Consider the following 18,030-nt stretch of genomic DNA (forward strand, 5'->3'; position numbering starts at 1 on the left):
AAAAATATTATAAGAAACAATATACAATATGCAATAAACATAACCCATGTACGCTTTAAGAACTTAAGTGGGACAAGACAGAATAGCACTATTTCATTAAGAACTGTAAAGGAATATGATAATCTATGTTTTAATGATAGGAAAAGAAATCAGACAAATCTGGTATCCTTAATGTCCCTCTGTCCTGCTAGATTGTAAGGTTCTTTAGAACTATCGATTCTATTCTATGCGTTTAGATGGTTAATAAAGTACTCTCTGCATTCACTAAGTGCTGAAGCTCTTCTATTTGGAGTTAAATGTTTGATGGCAAGGATCCTGTCAACTAATTTGCTTGTCCTCTCCCAAAGCTCTCTGCACCCAACAGACACTCAATCAGTAATGTTAGATTAAAAACTCCATGAGGAAGGGGATAGAATTTAAGACCTCTATTGTTAATTTCTACCTACTTAGTACAGGGCTGTGAACACTATAGATGCTCAACAAATACTGTTGTTTGTCACTTTAAAATGTCCCAGGAGGAATTCTGTAGACTATAAGTTAGAAAAGCAGCGTGTCTCAGTGGATAGAGCACGGGCTTTGGAGTCAGAGGTCATGGGTTCGAATCCCGGCTCAATCACTTGTCAGCTGTGTGACTTTGGGCAAGTCACTTAACTTCTCGGTGCCTCAGTTACCTCATCTGCAAAATGGGGATGCAGACTGTGAGCCCCACGTGGGACAACCTGATTCCCCTGTGTCTACCCCAGCGCTTAGAACAGTGCTCGGCACATAGTAAGCGCTTAACAAATACCAACATTATTCAGTTCACTGTGGGCACAGAAAGTGTCTACCTACTCTCTTATATTGTAGTGTCCCAGGCACCTAGTATAGTGAACTGCACACAGTAATAATAATAATAATAATGATGGTATTCATTAAGCAATTACTATGTGCCAAGCACTGTTCTGAGTGCTGGGGTAGGTACAAGGTAATCACACTGCCCCACATGGGGCTCACAGTCTTAGGCCTCATTTTTCAGATGAGGTAACTGAGTGACAGAGAAGTTAAGTGACCTGCCCAAGCTCACACAGCAGACAAGTGGCAGAACCAGGATTAGAACCCATGACCTCTGACTCCCAAGCCTGGGCTCTTTTCATTGAGCCACGCTGCTCAAGTGCTCAATAAATTGATTTATTGATTGACTGAATTCCATACTACTGTTCTTGGGGAGAGAGACAGGTCTTCTATTTTTCCAGCAAGTTCCCTCAAGTTTCCCCTTCAGTTCCAGAGTCTCTCCTTGCCCTTCCCTCCCAACTTTTCATTGAGTGCTTTGGAGCAAAAAACAAGAGAGGAATTTAAGGAAGAGAGAGTTTCAGGCCAGAACGGGGACATGGACAAGGGAACTCCATCAAGGAGAACAAGATAGAGGTACAGTGAGTAGGTTGATGATAAAGGAGTGAAATATATGGGCTGGGTTAGGGTAGAAAATCAGCGAGGTAGGTAGGAGAGCTGATTAAGGGCTTTAAAGCCGATGGTAAGGAGTTACTGTTTGATGTGGAGGTGGATGAGTAACACTGGAGGCTCTTGAGGAGGGGGGAGATGACTGAATGGGCTTTTTTTAAGAAAAATGATGAGGGCACCAGAATGAAGAAAGGGCTCGGGTGAGGAAAGACTGTAAGCAAGTAAACCAGCAAGAAAGTTGATCCAGTAGTCAAGTTGAGATACAATAAATGATTGGACCCACATAGAAGCAGTTTGGATCGAGAGGAAAGGGCAGATTCTAGAGATGTTTTGATCTTTGGGCATTTAGCCTGACACATGCCAAGTCTTCTTGTCCAGCTGGGCCAGGTTGGAATTTTCTTCATATTTGTCATGCACTTCACTATGCATCAAACACTGCTCTAAAGAGTGGGGTAGGTTAGGTTGGACACAGTCCCTGTCCCTCATGGTGCTCACAGTCTAGGAAGGAGGGAGAACAGGTACTGAATCTCCATTTTAAAATTGAGGAAATTGAGGAACAGGGAAGTTCAGTAACTTGCCCTAGGTCACACAGCAAGTAATTGACAGAACCTGGATTAGAGAGTGCAGATCCTCTGTTAGCCAGTCATTCAGACAGTCAATCATTTTTATTGAGCAGTTATCATGTGCAGAGCACTGTACTAGGCACTTGAGAGAATATAGTGATTCCAAGGCCCATGGTCTTTCTGGGGGATAGAACACGGGCCTGCCTGTTTACCGGTTTTGATGTCTGTCTCCCCCCTTCTGGACTGTGAGCCCATCGAGGGCAGGGATTGTCTCTATTTGTTGCTGAATTGTACTTTCCAAATGCTTAGTACATTGCTCTGTACACAGTAAGCGCTCAATAAATATGACTGAATGAATGAATGAAGAACCTGAATTCTAGACCCAGCTATGCCATCGGTCTGCTGTGTGACCTTGGGCAAATCACATAACTTCTCTGGACTTCAGTTACCTCAACTGTAAAATGGGGATTAAGACCGTGAGCCTTGTGCAGGACAGGGACTGTGCCCAAGCTAATCTGCTTGTATCCACCCCAGCGCTTAGGACAATTCCTGACACATAGTAAGGACTTAAATACAATTTTTCTTAGTAGTAGTGGACCACACTGCTGTTATTGTGTGCACTCACCACGTCCCCAAGGCAGGCCAGGGTTCCAGGGACTGAGGATGCTCGGAGTGTTCTCTCTGTCTTCTCATATTCTCTCTCTCTCGTTCCCCATCTTAGGTCACTCTGCTGGAGCCCTCTTCTGCTTCTAACTGAGGTTTGGAGAGGATGGATGGCATGGTTCTCTCCTTCGGCCTTGCGATTCTGTTGCAGATCAGCATTGGATCCATAGTGAACGTCTTCCTCCTTCTGTTCTATGCAAGCGTCATCTCCGCCAGCCACAAGCCCAGTTCCCCTGACCTGATCCTCGCCCACCTGGCCTTGGCCAACACCATCATCCTCCTCACCTATGGAATCCCGGAAGCCTTGTCAGCTTGGGGCTGGAGAAATTTCCTGGATGCGGTTGTATGTAAAATCCTCTTTTACCTGTACCGGGTGGCCCGGGGCCTTGTCATCTCCTCCACCTGCCTCCTGAGTGTCTTCCAGGCCATCACCATCAGCCCCGGCACTTCCTGGTTGGCGGGAGCCAAAGCCAAGTTACCCCAGTGCATCGTCCCCTTCTGTGCCTTCTCTTGGCTCCTCAACATGTTGATTGACGTTACTGCCCTGATCTACATGACCGGTCCCCAGAACAGCAGCAGCGTCCGACTCTCACTGGATCTCAAATACTGCTCGACCATCAGTGCCAGTGAAGCGAGTGCCCTAGCTGTCGCAGTCGCCTTGGCCCTCCGCGACCTGTTCTTCGTGGGACTCATGACCCTGACTAGTGGCTACATGGTGCTCATTCTCTACAGGCACCACCAGCAGGTCCGACACATCCACGGGACCAGCCGCTCCTCCAGGGCAATGCCAGAGGTCACGGCGGCCAAGAGGGTCATCACCCTGGTCACCTTCTATGTCCTCCTCTATGGGAGGCAGACCATCATGCTGAGCATCTTGATAAACATGAAGGGGACCTCTCCCCTGCTGATGAACATCCACATGGTGCTGGGGTTTGCCTTTTCAGTCATAAGTCCATTCCTGATGATCATGAGTGACAGGCGGATGGGAACGTTCTGGAGAAGGGGATCTCCTGGATCCAAAGCAGATCCCTCCTAGGATTCCAGGGAGGCCACCGCCCTCCCACTGGGTCCCGCTGGAGTGACCATAAGGTCTGTTATGGCAGGACCTCATCCAGGATGGTGTACTGCTCCAAAAGCCAATGTGCCTAAGGCAGGACAGATTAAGAGTGACTTGATGGCGAATGGGGGTGTTTCCCCATCTTGGAAAATCCATTCATTAATTAATTAATTCATTCATTCAAGTTCTTACTGTGTACAGAATATTGTACTAAGCGCTCGAGAGAGTACAGTTTAACAATCTAACAGACACATTCCCTACCCACAGTGAGCTTACAGCCTACAGGGAGAGACATTGATATACATAAATAAATAAATGATATGTACATAAGTACTGTGGGGCTGGGAGGAGGGATGAATAAAGGGAGCAAGTCAGGGTGATGCAGAAGGGAGTGAGAGAAGAGGAAAGGAGGTCTTAGTCAGGGAAAGCCTCTTGGAGGAGATGTACCGTCATTAAGGCTTTGAAGGCAGGGAAGAGTCATTGTCTGTTGGAAAAGAGGAGAAAGGATGTTCCAGACCAGAGTCAGGATGTGGGCGAGAGGGCAGTGGCTAGATAAAGGAGACTGAGGTACAGTGAGAAGGCTAGAGTTAGAGGAGTGAGGTGTGTGGGCCTGGTTGTAGTAGGAGATAACAATATAACAATTGAGAATGAGGAAGCAGAGATCTTTGCTAATGGAAATGAATGAATTAATCAAGAGATAACATTGACCGAATACCTGCTTTTTGCAGAGCTGTGTATTAAGCACTTGGGAGACTTCAGTTTAGCTAGAAAATCTGATCCCTGTCCTTAAGGAACTTGCAGTCTTAGCAGGGAGACAGAGTCAAGATAAATACAGATGAAAGACCCCAGCTCAAACCCTAAACCTAGGTGGGATATGTGAGGGAGTAGGCATTTAAATAGAAGGGTGTGAAAGTCCAAGTGTGCAGAAGTGTCAAGGTGTCATATCTCACCTACACAAAATAGTTGCTTTTGGCAATGTGGGATGATATTCCTAGACACTGGGTTTTCTCCAAAACGGTTATCAGTGTTTTTCACTAGACTGTATGCTCCTTGAGGGCAGAGGGAAGATCTATGTAATTTTATCATTCCCTCCCAAGTGTTTAGTAAATTACTGTGCTCTCAATAAGTGCTCATGGAAAACTATTGATTGATTCAGTACAGTGCTACCAAAGGTTTGGTAGTCTTCAGGTCTCTTGGGGAGAAGAGGAGAGAGGGAGAGGAGAAGAAGAGAATAAGAGGAGGTGAGAAGAGAGAAGCAGCATGACCTAAAGGAAAGAGCATGGCCCTGGACTCAGAAGACCTGAGTTCTAATTCCAGCTCCACCACTGTCTATTGTGTGACTTGGGGCATGTCACTTCATTTCTCGGTGCCTCAGTGACCTCATCTGTAAAATGGGGATTGAGACTGTGAGCCCTACCTGGGACAGGGACTGTGTTCAACCCGATTTGCTTGGATCCACCCCAGCACTTAGTACAATGCCTGGAACATAATAAGCACTTAACAAATACCATAGTCATTATTATTATATAATTATTTAACTTTTCTATGCCTTAGTTACCTCAATGGAGATTAAATTGGGATTAAAATGGTGAATAAGACTGTGAGCCCCATTTGGGATATGAATGATGAGCTTGTATCTACTCCAGTGCTTAGTATAGTGCCTGGTACATAGTAAACCCTTAACAAATATCTTTTAAAAAAAGGAGGACAAGCAAGAACCCTAATGGCTCTTCTTTCCCAGCTACTGAGCTATTGGGAAGGCTCCTTGACTTTATGGACCTCAATTCTCATTCATTCATTAATTAATTAATTCATTCAATTGTATTCACTGAATGCTTCCAGTGTGCAGTACACTGTACTAAGTGCTTGGGAGAATACAATATAGCAATTAACAGGCACATTTCCTGCCCACAGTGAATTTACAGGCTACTGGGTCCCCAAAATGTGGGTGGGAGAGACCTGTCTCGATTCCTGAGTACAAGGTTCTGAGTTGAGGAGTAGAGGGGACTGGGCTGATGATGTGATCACCAGGGTAACCGCCCAAAGTCTCAGGAACTGTCAAGACTTCCCCACACCTGATTCTGGAAGGAGGAAGGAAACTGTGGTGTAGTGAAAAGAGAATGAGGCCTGGTAGTCAGAGGACCTGTGTTCTAATCCTTCCTCTTCCACCTGTCTACTGGGTGACCTTGACAAGTCATTTAACTTCTCTGGGCCTCAGTCACCTCATCTGTAAAACGGGGATTAAAGCTGAGACCTCTCGGAGGGACGTGGACTGTGTCCAACCTGATTATCTTGTATCTACTCCAGGGCTTAGAACAGTGTCTGGCACATAGTAAGCGCTTTACAAATACCATAAAAAAGAGAAGGTCCAGGATGGATGAACAAGGTTGGCGAGGTTGTAGTCCCTGTAAGGATCAGTGCCTTCTCCCAAGTCTGCTTGTGGATGGCTGAAGTGGGGGAGGGGGAAGAAGGAAGGGGAACAGGAAGGGGGGCAGCTGTCACTCTAACCTTTTTGAGATGACACTCCCTTCCTGAGGAAAGCTAGCAGGAAGAGATGTGCAGATAAGGAGGGGGATGATGGGCAGTTATAACACAGGAGCATCTGTGGCCATGTGTGACTCTGAGAGTGAGGGTGTCAGACACATACTCCAGACCCAGGCTTGGGTCTAGCAGAGCGGGGCTGTGGGTGGGAACTGGCATGTTCCCGGGGGCTGCAGAATATTGACACTGAGGCTGTCTTGCCTTTCCATGGGCATCTCTGATGGGTCAAGTACCAGAGGGTAATTGTGGGAAGGGATCTGGGAGGGAATTTGAGCATTTCTAGAAATGCCCCAGGTCGAGTGTCAGAGTGGATTAGTGCTCAGTGAGTCACTCATTCACACACACACACTAACCACTCCCTGAGGGAGGAGAGAGAAGAGGAAAATAGCTGATAAATGCAGCCTCAGGCTTGTCCTAACAGAATCTGACTGTCTGAGCCAACACAAGTGATAGAGACTTGTGAGTAGGATAAGGTCATCTTTCTTCTCAGTGTGGTTTCAGGCTTTTTGTAGGGACTCCTGCCCTGGGAGCCAGGGCTGGTCACTCCTGAAGAGCCTTCTTCCAGGGCTCCCACCTTCCCAATCCCTGGACCTTTGGAGCAGAGGCTCCTCAGCATTAGGCTGGATCCTCTCTTATTCGAGGTCTCAGGAAAAAAATTGGTTTTAATCTTGATACGTAGGAGACAAAATGTTGCCATCGGATGACCCCTGAAAGGTGCAGCCAGGTGGTGACTGGCAGGGAGGACTGGGGCAGAGATAGGCGGCTGCACAGTACAACTCTTCCTGTGTCCCGCAGTTTCCCCTCCCTTTTTCTGCAGCCTTGTCACTGGGGGGAGCAAGATGGCATGGTAGAAACCAGTCCCTACCCCCTCTCAGTCATGTACCAAGTAGCCACTGATCAGTAACAATCCCATGATCCCATCGGAGCAAGAAGGGCAATTGTGGCCACAGAGAGGAGATCATCAAAACCTAGTGTCCTGACCTTCCTCTCTCTACCCATCTCCCCCATTTTGTACCCTCCTTCCAGTCCCCATCTCCTTCTGTCCCCTATTCCTCCTTTTCCTCCTTTCCCTCCCTTCTGTGCTTCCCCTGCTCCTTCCCCAATTCTTCATCTCAGATGACACAATCGCCCTCTAAACTCCGTATCCAGGGGTCTTCCATCAATCAGTCAATCATAGTCACTGAGAATTTATTGTGTACAGAGAATTGTACTGTTTGGAAGAGTACACTATAACAGAGTTGGTAGAGACATTCCCTGCCCACAGTGAGCTTACATGCTAAAGGGGGAGACAAGCATCAATATAAATCATTAAATTGCAAATGTGTACATAAGTGCTGTGGGACTGAGGTGGGGGTGGCTTATAAAGGGAGCAAAATAAAGGGATTTTCAGTGTTCTGACTTAAGCTGTTCCCACAGACCACCCCTAAATCTACACATCTTCCAAGGTTGTATTTCTGGCAATTGCCTACTGATCTAACAATCTATACAGAGTCAACATTATGCCCTATCACTTTGTCCATAAATTGCCTTTAAAAATAAAACTCTTACATGTATTGTGTACTGTGCAGCATTCTTGACTGGCACACCTGCTGTCCCAGGAGGAACAAGGATGGTACAGAGAGTGTGAGGGGCTGGACAAGCCTTAGCATTGGAATCAACTCCTTCATGTATGTTCTCAGGCCCACAGTGTTTTTGACAGGAGACTCAATCATTTAGCTGAAAATCTGCCCATATCTTTGACACTGCCCCAGTTTATAAAGAGGTTTTATTTTGCCTGTATAGACTGGATTTGGGGGGGTCATATAAAATTGGTTATTTGGTTGCATAGTCTGGCTAGTTTTTATTTCTCCATGACTCTTCATTATCTGGATCTGCACAGAAGTGGAACCCTATTTTGGCGGGAGTCACTAGACATTAATTGATCTCTCTGTTTCAGATAGCCTTAGAAGTGAAATCTCTTTGGTGCCATTAGTTTTGGAGTCAGACATCATGGGTTCGAAACCCGGCTCCGCCACTTGTCAGCTGTGTGACTTTGGGCAAGTCACTTAACTTCTCTATGCCTCAGTTACCTCATCTGTAAAATGGGGATTAAGACTGTGAGCCCCACGTGGGACAACCTGATTCCCTTGTGTCTACCCCAGCGCTTAGAACAGTGCTCGGCACATAGTAAGAGCTTAATAAATATCAACATTATTATTATTATTATTAGTGTGGTTAGACCCCATTCTGAGGTGAAACCCTGATTTTGTTTCTTCACAAACATTAGAGAGAATTCCAAATGCTTAGTAGAGTGTTCTGCGCATAGTAAGTGCTCAATAAATATGATTGAATAAATGAATTAGAGAGCTGTTGCAGCACATTAGTTGGGCTGATGTAAAGGAAGACAGATGTTCCTCCATCATAGGAAAGTTCCTCCTCTAGAAGCCTCTGAGGTTTTGTGTTCAACCCCTTTTCCTGTCCAGGTACATAAAGGTAGCCCTGTCCCAACACCATTAGAGTCCCTGTGAGTCTTGTCTCTCCCAGGGATTCTGTGGCTTTCAGCTTTCCTGGCCTCTCTCCCTACATTACATACACACCCCCATATCTCTCACCTTCCACTTCCTGCTCTCCCAGTCCTGCTGCCATCACCACAGAGCTCAACACTGCCTCCTGCCCCCGTCCCCTGGGCTTGACACATGAAGGAATTGAAACCAGAGTGGGATGGGGGAAGAGGAAGGCAGAGGTGGAGGAGAACTTCCTTCATCATCACCTAGCTTCCTCTCCATCTCTGCATGCCCACCTTCTCTAAGGCACCCCTCCTCTATGCTCCCCATCATCCAAAATCCCAACCCCCACTAACGTTAGGTTTTCTCCAACTTTCTCCCTCCCCAACTCTCTCTTCCTTAAATAACCCCCTCCCTCTAAACCTCTTTTCTCTCCCAAGCATTGCTTCCTGGCCTTTGAAACTCCTCATCTTTTTAACTCTGGGGGGTGAAGACTGTTGGATGTGGAAGAGGTTGGCGAGTGGCCAAAGCAAGGTCAACTCATTATGATCCTCCACGAGACCTTCCCTCATAAAGGCTTCTTTTCTCCACCTCCCTCTCCTTCCAGTGCTATTTATGCAGTTGGTTTTTTTGAACTTTGGGCATTTGATATTCATCCCACCCTCAGGCCCACACCACTTATGTACATATCTAAAATTAGGTATTATAAATTATTCATTTATACTGTCTGTTGTCCACTATAGAATGTAAACTCACTGTGGGCAGGGAATGTGATTTTGAACTCTATTGTACTGTACCCTTCCAAGGGCTTAGTATAGTGCTCTACACAAAGTAAGGGCTCAGTAAATACCACTGACTGATTGTTGTATCAGCACGACAAATACTTGCAAAAATACATTTAGCACAGAAAGAATTTTCAGGAACTGGAGAGAAAGAAAGGCAATTCATGGGTGCAGAAGAAGGGCCAAGAAAACTGAGAGAATAGGGAGAAATGGACTAGGAGATCTACTTTTCTGATGAATTCACTCAAGCTGTGACCAAGGTTTAAACACTTAATAAAACAATTATCTCTATCTGACTGCTATGGAACTGTTTTACAGGAGACAGGACTATTGCAAGGACAAATAGTAGACCTGAATTTGTAGAATGAAAAAGGAAACTGCCTGCATAAGCATGAATTAATGGAGCTTTACCCAAGTAAAAAATCAGGTATGCGGGATACTCTTTTTCAGTCAAAAAAAGAAAAAAATCGGTAGTAAAACGCAAGACCATAAAACTTTAGCTGGGTTGTTTTGAGGTTGTTTTTTTTTTCTACTCACTAATCTCTTTCAAGCTGCAGGTGAAAGATTGATTCTGGGGAGTAGATGGTAAGAGTCAGGTTAGCTCTGTTCTATGCTCATCCCTGAGACCCATACTGACATCTTTCTTAGCACAGGAAATTGTATCTTGAATGGCTTCACCCCAGGCAAGGGCCCCAGCCCTGGAGACTGGTGACATCACAATGTCATGTGTTCCACAACAGAAGAGGGTTTGGGGGGCCATCACTGGGCCCTTGGCTGAGACTGGATGAAGTTTCCCAGGTGGAAGATGTAGAATCGATGGGCTTCCACTTTCACTGGAAAATGCTCTGTGGACAGAGCAGCATTAGCTCAGATCTTCTTTGTTCTCTCTCAATTTTACAGGTGGAGGGTGACACGACCTCCTCAACTGCCCCACAGTCTAGGTAGGATGGAAACTGAGGGGAAGGGGATTGGGCACTGGGAAGGTGTTATCACCTCGTCCAGACCTTCTGTGAAGGAGGAAGGGAGATGCTGATAACTCCCTTTGGGGTTGTATTGGTGAGCCATGGGGCTGGTGAAGGAGAGATGAAAACGACAGGCATATGGCATTTTGACTCACGTTTAAGGTGATAGAAAAGGTGAGTCCTCCATTACAGCCTAATTGTCTGTGGGATTTGAATTTTCAGGAGCCATTTCAAGTGGGGCAGCTGGGGACAGAAGGGTGATTTATCCACAACCCAGTGGAAGACTTTGTGTTGGCTCCACACCCCAAAATCTTAAGCTTGTCCCACGTGTTGTGTTTGTTAAACATGTGTCACTCTGCTCAGGCTCTGCTATCTTGAGAAGCACAAACTGCATCTAAACTGAATAGGGAAGAGTTGAGCAGAGGTTTGGGTTTCAGAAAATCTGGAAGGGTTGTGGCAGGGGAAGGAGTCATGCCCGGGAAAAAAAATACCATTTGGAGGTAGTACCTGGGAAGATGAAGTTGGAGATAACATGACAGTGGTGGAGCCAAAGTGAGTTAATGAAAGAGATGTACAAATGTGCCAGAAGATTTGCGCCATGCAGCTAGTGACAGGTAGCAAATATGTCCAGCTGGTGTGGAGTTGCATAGAACAGCCACCTTACTGGTACTAGAATTGTCAGATGCATGGCCTCTGCCTCCTCCTCACCTCCGCCAAACTAATTCTCTTCCCCTCTTCAAAACCCTACTTAAAACTCACCTCCTCCAAGAGGCCTTCCCAGACTGAGCTCCCCTTCTCCCTCTACTCCCTCTACCACCCCCCCTTCACCTCTCTGCAGCTTAACCCTCTTTTCCCCCCATTTCCCTCTGCTCCTCCCCCCTCCCCATCCCCTCAGCACTGTACTAGTCTGCTCAACTGTATATATTTTCATTACTCTATTTATTTTGTAAAGGAAATGTACATCGCCTTGATTCTATTTAGTTGCCATTGTTTTTATGAGATGTTCTTCCCTTTGACTCTATTTATTGCCATTGTTCTTGTCTGTCCGTCTCCCCCGATTAGACTGTAAGCCCATCAAACGGCAGGGACTGTCTCTATCTGTTGCCGACTTGTTCATTCCAAGCGCTTAGTACAGTGATCTGCACATAGTAAGCGCTCAATAAATACTATTGAATGAATGGCCCTGGTGGCCTGGATGGAGTCAGCATGGAGTCTTTCCATCCATATTCACAACCTGGCAAACCCCAGCCCAACTCAGAATGCTCTGTGCACGACCCCTTCAATCCCTCTGTACACAAATGAGACCCGTGCTCTAATACTTACCTTATCCTGTCTTGACTCCTGCATCAGCCTCCTGCCTCTCCCCATTTCAATCCAATCAATCAATCAGTTGTTATTTCCAGAGCACAGTACTAAGCACTTGGGAGAGGACACTACAGCAGAGTTGGTTAAATATTCCCCACCCCCAAAGTGCTCAGTCTAGAGGGGGAGACAGACACTGATATAAATAAATCAATTATGGATATGTAAATAAGGGCTGTGGGGCTGAGGGAGGGGGGTGTAAAGAGAGAGAATCAGGTTGGCACCAAGGGGAGTGGAAAAAGAGGAAAGGCAGGGAAGGCATCTTGGAGAAAATGTATCTTCAATAAGGGTCTGAACATGGGGAGAGTAGAATACGTAGGATATGGAGTGGAAGGACCTTCCAGGCCAGAGGCAGGTTGTGTTTGAAAGATCGGTCGTGAGATAGGTGAGATCGAGGTACAGTGAGAAAGATGCCATTAGAAGAGCGAAATATGTGGGCTGGGTTGTGGTAGGAGAGCAACAAGGTGAGGTAGGAGGGGGCTAGGTGATTAAATGCTTTAAAGCCAATGGCAAAGAGTTTTTGTCGATGTGGAAGAGAATGGGCAATCACTGCAGATTCTTAAAGAGTGGGGTAACATGGGGGAAGGTTTTTGTAAAAACTGATCCCGGCAACCGAGTGAAGTATGTACTGTAGTGGGGAGAGACAGGAGGCTGGGAGGTCAGCAAGGGGGCTGATATAGTAATCATACAGTACAGACTTCACTCTGCTTCTCAGATCATTTTTCTAAAAAAAGGTTCTGTCCAAGAACATCAATTTCCACATCAAAGAATATTATTTGCATCAGATTGAAAACACTCAGTCATTTTGCCCTATCCTATCTTTCCTCATTGATTTCCTACTCCAACCTAGCCCCCACACTCTGCTCAGCTCATGCCAACCTACTCACTGTAACTCAATCTTGCCTATCAACCTGGTGACTCCTTGTCGACATCCATACTCTTGCCTGGAACTCTCTCCTGCTTTTTAAATGCCGCCGATGGCGGCCCATCCAAGTCTCTATCAAGCACTAACTCCTCATGATCAGATTCAAGGCCCTCAGTCAACCATCTTAGCCTTACCTATCCTTGCTTGTCTATCACTACAACCCAGCCCACACACTTCATTCCTCTAATACCGATCTACTCACTGTTCCTGGCTTTTGACTCACCTGCCATTGCCCTCTTCTCCCCGCTTTCCCTCTGCTCCTCTCCTTCTCCTGTCCCATCCCCTCAGCACTGTACTCATCCGCTCAACTGTATATATCTTCATTACCCTATTTATTTTGTTAATGAGATGTGCATCACCTTGATTCTATTTATTTGCTATTGTTTTAATGAGATGTTCTTCCCCTTGATTCTATTTATTGCCATTGTTCTTGTCTGTCTGTCTCCCTCGATTAGACTGTAAACCCATCAAAGGCAGGGACTTTTCCTATCTGTTACCGATTTGTACATTCCAAGCTCTTAGTACAGTGCTCTGCACATAGTAAGCGCTCAGTAAATACTATTGAATGAATGAATGAATTTATTCAAAAGTATTTATTGAGCGCTTACTATATGCAGAACTCGGTACTAAGCACTCGGAATGTGTAATTCAGCAACAGATAGAGACAATCCCTGCCCATTTGATGGGCTCACAGTCTAAACGAGGGAGACAGACAGCAAAGCAAAACAGAAAAAACAAAAATAAGACAAGATTATCAAGATAAATAGAATCAAGGGGATGTACACCTCATTGACAAAATAAATAGAGTAATAAATAATATATTTAAATGAGCACAGTGCAGAGGGGAGGGGAAGGGGGAAGCAGAGAGGAGCAGAGGGTCGGGGGAGGGAATGGGAGGGAGAGCAGAGGGAAAGGGAGAGCTCAATCTGGGAAGGCCTCTGGGAGAAGGTAAGCTCTCAGTAGGGCTTTGAAGAGGGTAAGAGAGTTAGTTTGGTGGATGTGAGGAGGGAGGGCATTCCAGGACAGCAGTAGGACATGGGCCAGGGGCCGAAGAAAGGATAGGCATGAATGGGGGACAGTGAGGTGAGCAGCAGAGGATCAGAGTTTACAGGTTGGCCAGTAGAAGGAGAGAAGGGAGGTGAGGTAGGAGGGGGCAAGGTGATGGAGAGCCTTGAAGCCCAGAGTGAGAAGTTTTTGTTTCATGCAGAGGTTGATAGACAACCACTGGAGATTTTTGAAGAGGGGGGTGATTTCTGTAGGAAGATGATCTGTGCAGCGGAATGAAGAATAGACTGGAGTGGGGAGAGACAGGAGGAAGGGAGATCAGAGAGAAGGCTGACACGGCAATCCAGTTGGGATAATATGAGAGCTTATACCAGCACAATAGCCATTTGGTTGGAGAGGAAAGGACAGATCTTGGTGATATTGTAAAGGTGAGACTGGCAGGTTTTGGTGACGGATTGGATGTGTGGGGTTGATGAGAGACCTGAGTCGAGGATGACACCAAGGTTGCAGGCCTGTGAGACAGGAAGGATGGTCGTGCCGTCCACAGTGACAGGGAAGTCAGGGAGAGTATAGAGTTTTGAGGGGAAGATAAGGACCAATCATGCAGTCCTGTTCAAATTTGCTGCCATAACTCTGCATGATGGCCTCCAGGTAGCTTCTCTCAAAGATGGTGGTGGTAATACCCATCCCAAATTTGAGTTGAGTTGAGTTTTTGAGGTGCTCTTTTGAGACACACATAACTCTTTTCATCTGTGAGCACACCGAGGTGCTGCATACGCTTCAATATCCAAGAACCTTTTCCCAGTGCTTAGTATAGTGCTTGTCATAAAGTCATCATCTACCAAATGACAGGAATAATGACAATGATTACAATGTTCACAATAATGTTGATAAAGTATATATTGGTGCTTTCCCGCAATCCAATTATGATCTATTTTGCTCTTCTTCACATCTGAAGATGCAGTTTTTGACAATACCTTTTCAGACATGGGGTCATTGATACTGCCATGGAAACTATGTGGTTTGAGGTTCACTTTGCCATGGTGTTGGAGGAGAGCTAGGTTTTACAATGAAATGAGTGTCCCATTGGCCAATTAGTAATTGGACAACTGTATTTGACTCCACAGTCTGTTTAGATCTTCAAAATGCTTCAGGCTTGTAAAGCATTGCATAAACCCTGCCTCTATAAAAAGTAATGCATTCATTTTCAATCACTCACTTAGAGTCCCTATCCCACATGTGGCTTACAGTCTGTCTGACCTGTTCTTGTTATTTCTAAACCAGTGATTGTTATAGGGCTGAGAACGCAGTAAGTGCATAACAAATACCAAAATGAAGATGTGGGCTTTTATAAGGTTAGGAGATTAGTTTCTGCTTCAGCTCGGGGCCAATTTTGCAGGCATTACCTCTTCTCTCCTTTTTATCTTGAGATATTTTCTGAGAATTCCATGCCTTCTTCCACCCACACCCTCAGAAATGCTTTCTCCTTTGATGTGCAGGCTTGAAAAGCAAAACTTGAACAAAGAGGATCCACTAGAGTGTGATGGAGGAAGGAGACACATCAGAGCAGGGTCTGTCCATTACAATTCAAGTTATCCAGATCCCATTTGGTCCTTCGGGAAGCTGAGGGTGAGCCAGTGGGGAGAGGTCACTGGAGAGAGTGAGGTGAGGAGAGGAGGACGTTTGGTATCCACGAAGCCATGGGGAAATGATGCAAAGTTCCACAATCCTATAATGATACTGGAATATTCATTTCAGTGACTATTGATTGCAGGTTTGGTCTTATAGATTTTCTATAAAAATATTTACCCTCTAGTGTTCAGAGTAGTAGTGATTATGACTACTGGCTTTACCAAAGAGAAAGTGCTTGGCACCATTCTTTACATTAGCAGCATTTATTGGACACATCCTAGAAGCCACATTTGCACCGTGGTTGCAGAGTTAGGAAGGAGGTAGGTACATTAGGGGAGTTGGAGTATGGGAGGGGGCAGGTTTAGGATGAAGATACCACTTGAGCCTAAGTAGCCCCTACTGACAAACTTGCAGGTCTTATAAGACAATGGGATGAGATAGATGGGGAGATAGATGGGTGTCCATCTCCCAGATCTTCCCCCTTGAGTTTCTATTAATCAACCAACCTATCAATGGTATTTATTGAGTGCTTACTGTGTGTAGAGCCCTGAATTAAGTGCTTGGGAGCATTCAGTGCAACAAAGTTGGTAGACACGTTCCTGGCCCATAAAGAGCTTACGGTCTAGAGGTGGAGAAAGACATTAATGGATATAAATGAATATGGACAAATAAGGAAGTTCTGTAGGGCTGGTATGGCTATCAAATGCTTAAAAATAGCACAGATTCAAGTACAGAGGCAATGCAGAAGTGAAAGGGAGTAGGGGAAAAGAGAGCGTAGTTAGGAAAGTATCTTGGAGATGTGATTTTAATGAGACTTTAAAAGTGAAGAGAATGGTGGTCTGTTGTATCTGGGATGGGGGGTAGGGGGTTCCAGGTCTGAAGAAGGTAAGCAAGGTGTCAGTAGTGAGATAGATGAGAGTGAGGTACAGTGAGTATGTTGATGTTAGAGAAGAGAAGTGTCCAGACTGGTTTGTAGTCAGAAAGTAGCCAGGTAAAGTACGACGAGGCAAGCTGATTGAATGTTTTAAAGTCGATGTCCATCGATGGACATATCCTATTTGCAGTGCTCCGAAATAGAATCCTGGAGAACCTACAGGAAGAAATATGAAAAACCGCCATATGAAAAGAGCTTGCAATATTACTGAGTGACAATTTAATGCAATCATTTATTAGCATTTTTGATTCAAGAACCCAGTGGCACAGATTCATCAGGGAATTTGTTGTTACCTCCAGAAAATCCACAAAGTTCTATCACCATAAATAATAGCATTTGCCGAGTACCTAAGGCACTTGTACTTACTGAGTGTAGAGCCCTAAGGTAGGATCTTGGGAGGAGTAAATGGAAAAGAATGAGTTTCTACCCCCAAATAGCATTTACCTGTGCCTGACAGAGAATTGATGTGGGTGTTAGAGGGGCATACCATGTTTTAGTTGGTGACTTGGGGACCCGCACAGCTAGAAGGAGAGACAACTGCGGGCTGGTGGGCAGCACTGCCTTCTGAAAAGGGAGTGTACTTTCCCCCTCCAGAGCTTCCACTAGCTTGTGAGGGAGAATACAGTTCTGGTCCTCAGGCATTCTTAAAGAGGGAACTCCACAAGTTGATGCTGGACCACTAGGATCCTGGGAAAATCCTTTGGTCCAGTACATCAAGTTCTAATGGAGGCCACATATGGCTTGAATCAGTTAGGAGAGAGTTTCAGTGGTCAGAAGGAAAAGAGATTCCTTATCACCTTGCTACCCTAATTGAAACTATTTTATCCAGTCAGAAATTTGACGTCAGCCTGGCCCTAGGGCCCAAAATTCCTATTCTGTTCCACAAGCATGAGTTGACTGTCTGGGGAATATTGTTTTGAAAAGAAATAGCATCTCTAGGAAGTTTAAGTATGCCTGGAATTTGCCTGGACCACAGAAGCAGGGCCCTGATACTCAGAGCTGAAAGGAAGAGCAGCATGAATAGCATAATGAATTTTTAATGGTCGAAATGACTTCTGCCCTCTTCACACTGATCATTCAGAGTTACTCCTCTGCTGTCTGCAGAGCTCTTTTCAGGTGCCGTAAGAGAGTTGAATTCGGTCCGCTGCTCACCCAGATGAGGCAAGTCTGGACTGCCAGAAGCTGACTCCTCTCTTAGCCTTGACTCCTCTCTCATTCAACCCCACGTATTCAATCCATCACTAAATTCTGTCAGTCCCACCTTCATGACACTGCTAAAATCAGCCCTCTCCTCTCCATCCAAAATGCTTCCACATTAGTACAATCACTCATTCTACCCCACCTTAATTACTGCATCAGCCTCCTTGCTTACATCCCAGCCTCCTGCCTTTCCCCACTCCAATCCATACTTCACTCTGCTGCCCAGATCATTTTTCTACAAAAACATTCAGGACTCCACAGAAAGTTCCAGTGGTTGCCCATTCACCACCACCCATTGGCTTGAAAGCATTCAATCACCTTGTCCCCTCTTACATCACCTTTCTTCTCTCCTCCTACAACCCAGCCAACAAACATCGCTCCTCTAATGTTAACCTTCTCAATGTACCTCGATCTCATCTATCTTGCCTCTGACCTCTTGCCCAAGTCCTGCTGCTGCCCTGGAAAGTCCTCCCTCTAAAAATTC

General features: G+C 45.6%; 1 protein-coding gene across 1 annotated transcript; it reads left to right on the forward strand.

Moving 5' to 3' along the window:
• The first annotated feature begins 2,769 nt into the window (after nt 1-2,769).
• Nucleotides 2,770-3,699, forward strand: ORNANAV1R3235 (vomeronasal 1 receptor ornAnaV1R3235). The gene has a single exon (NM_001253627.2). The coding sequence runs from the start codon at nt 2,770-2,772 to the stop codon at nt 3,697-3,699; it is 930 nt and encodes a 309-aa protein (NP_001240556.2).
• Nucleotides 3,700-18,030: the final 14,331 nt, after the last annotated feature.

The sequence above is a fragment of the Ornithorhynchus anatinus genome, chromosome 15 (genome assembly GCF_004115215.2).
Source record: "Ornithorhynchus anatinus isolate Pmale09 chromosome 15, mOrnAna1.pri.v4, whole genome shotgun sequence".
Classification (NCBI taxonomy): domain Eukaryota; kingdom Metazoa; phylum Chordata; class Mammalia; order Monotremata; family Ornithorhynchidae; genus Ornithorhynchus; species Ornithorhynchus anatinus.

Excerpts from the sequence above, each read along its gene's own strand:
- ORNANAV1R3235 (NM_001253627.2), top strand. The coding sequence starts at position 2,770 with ATGGATGGCATGGTTCTCTCCTTCGGCCTTGCGATTCTGTTGCAGATC.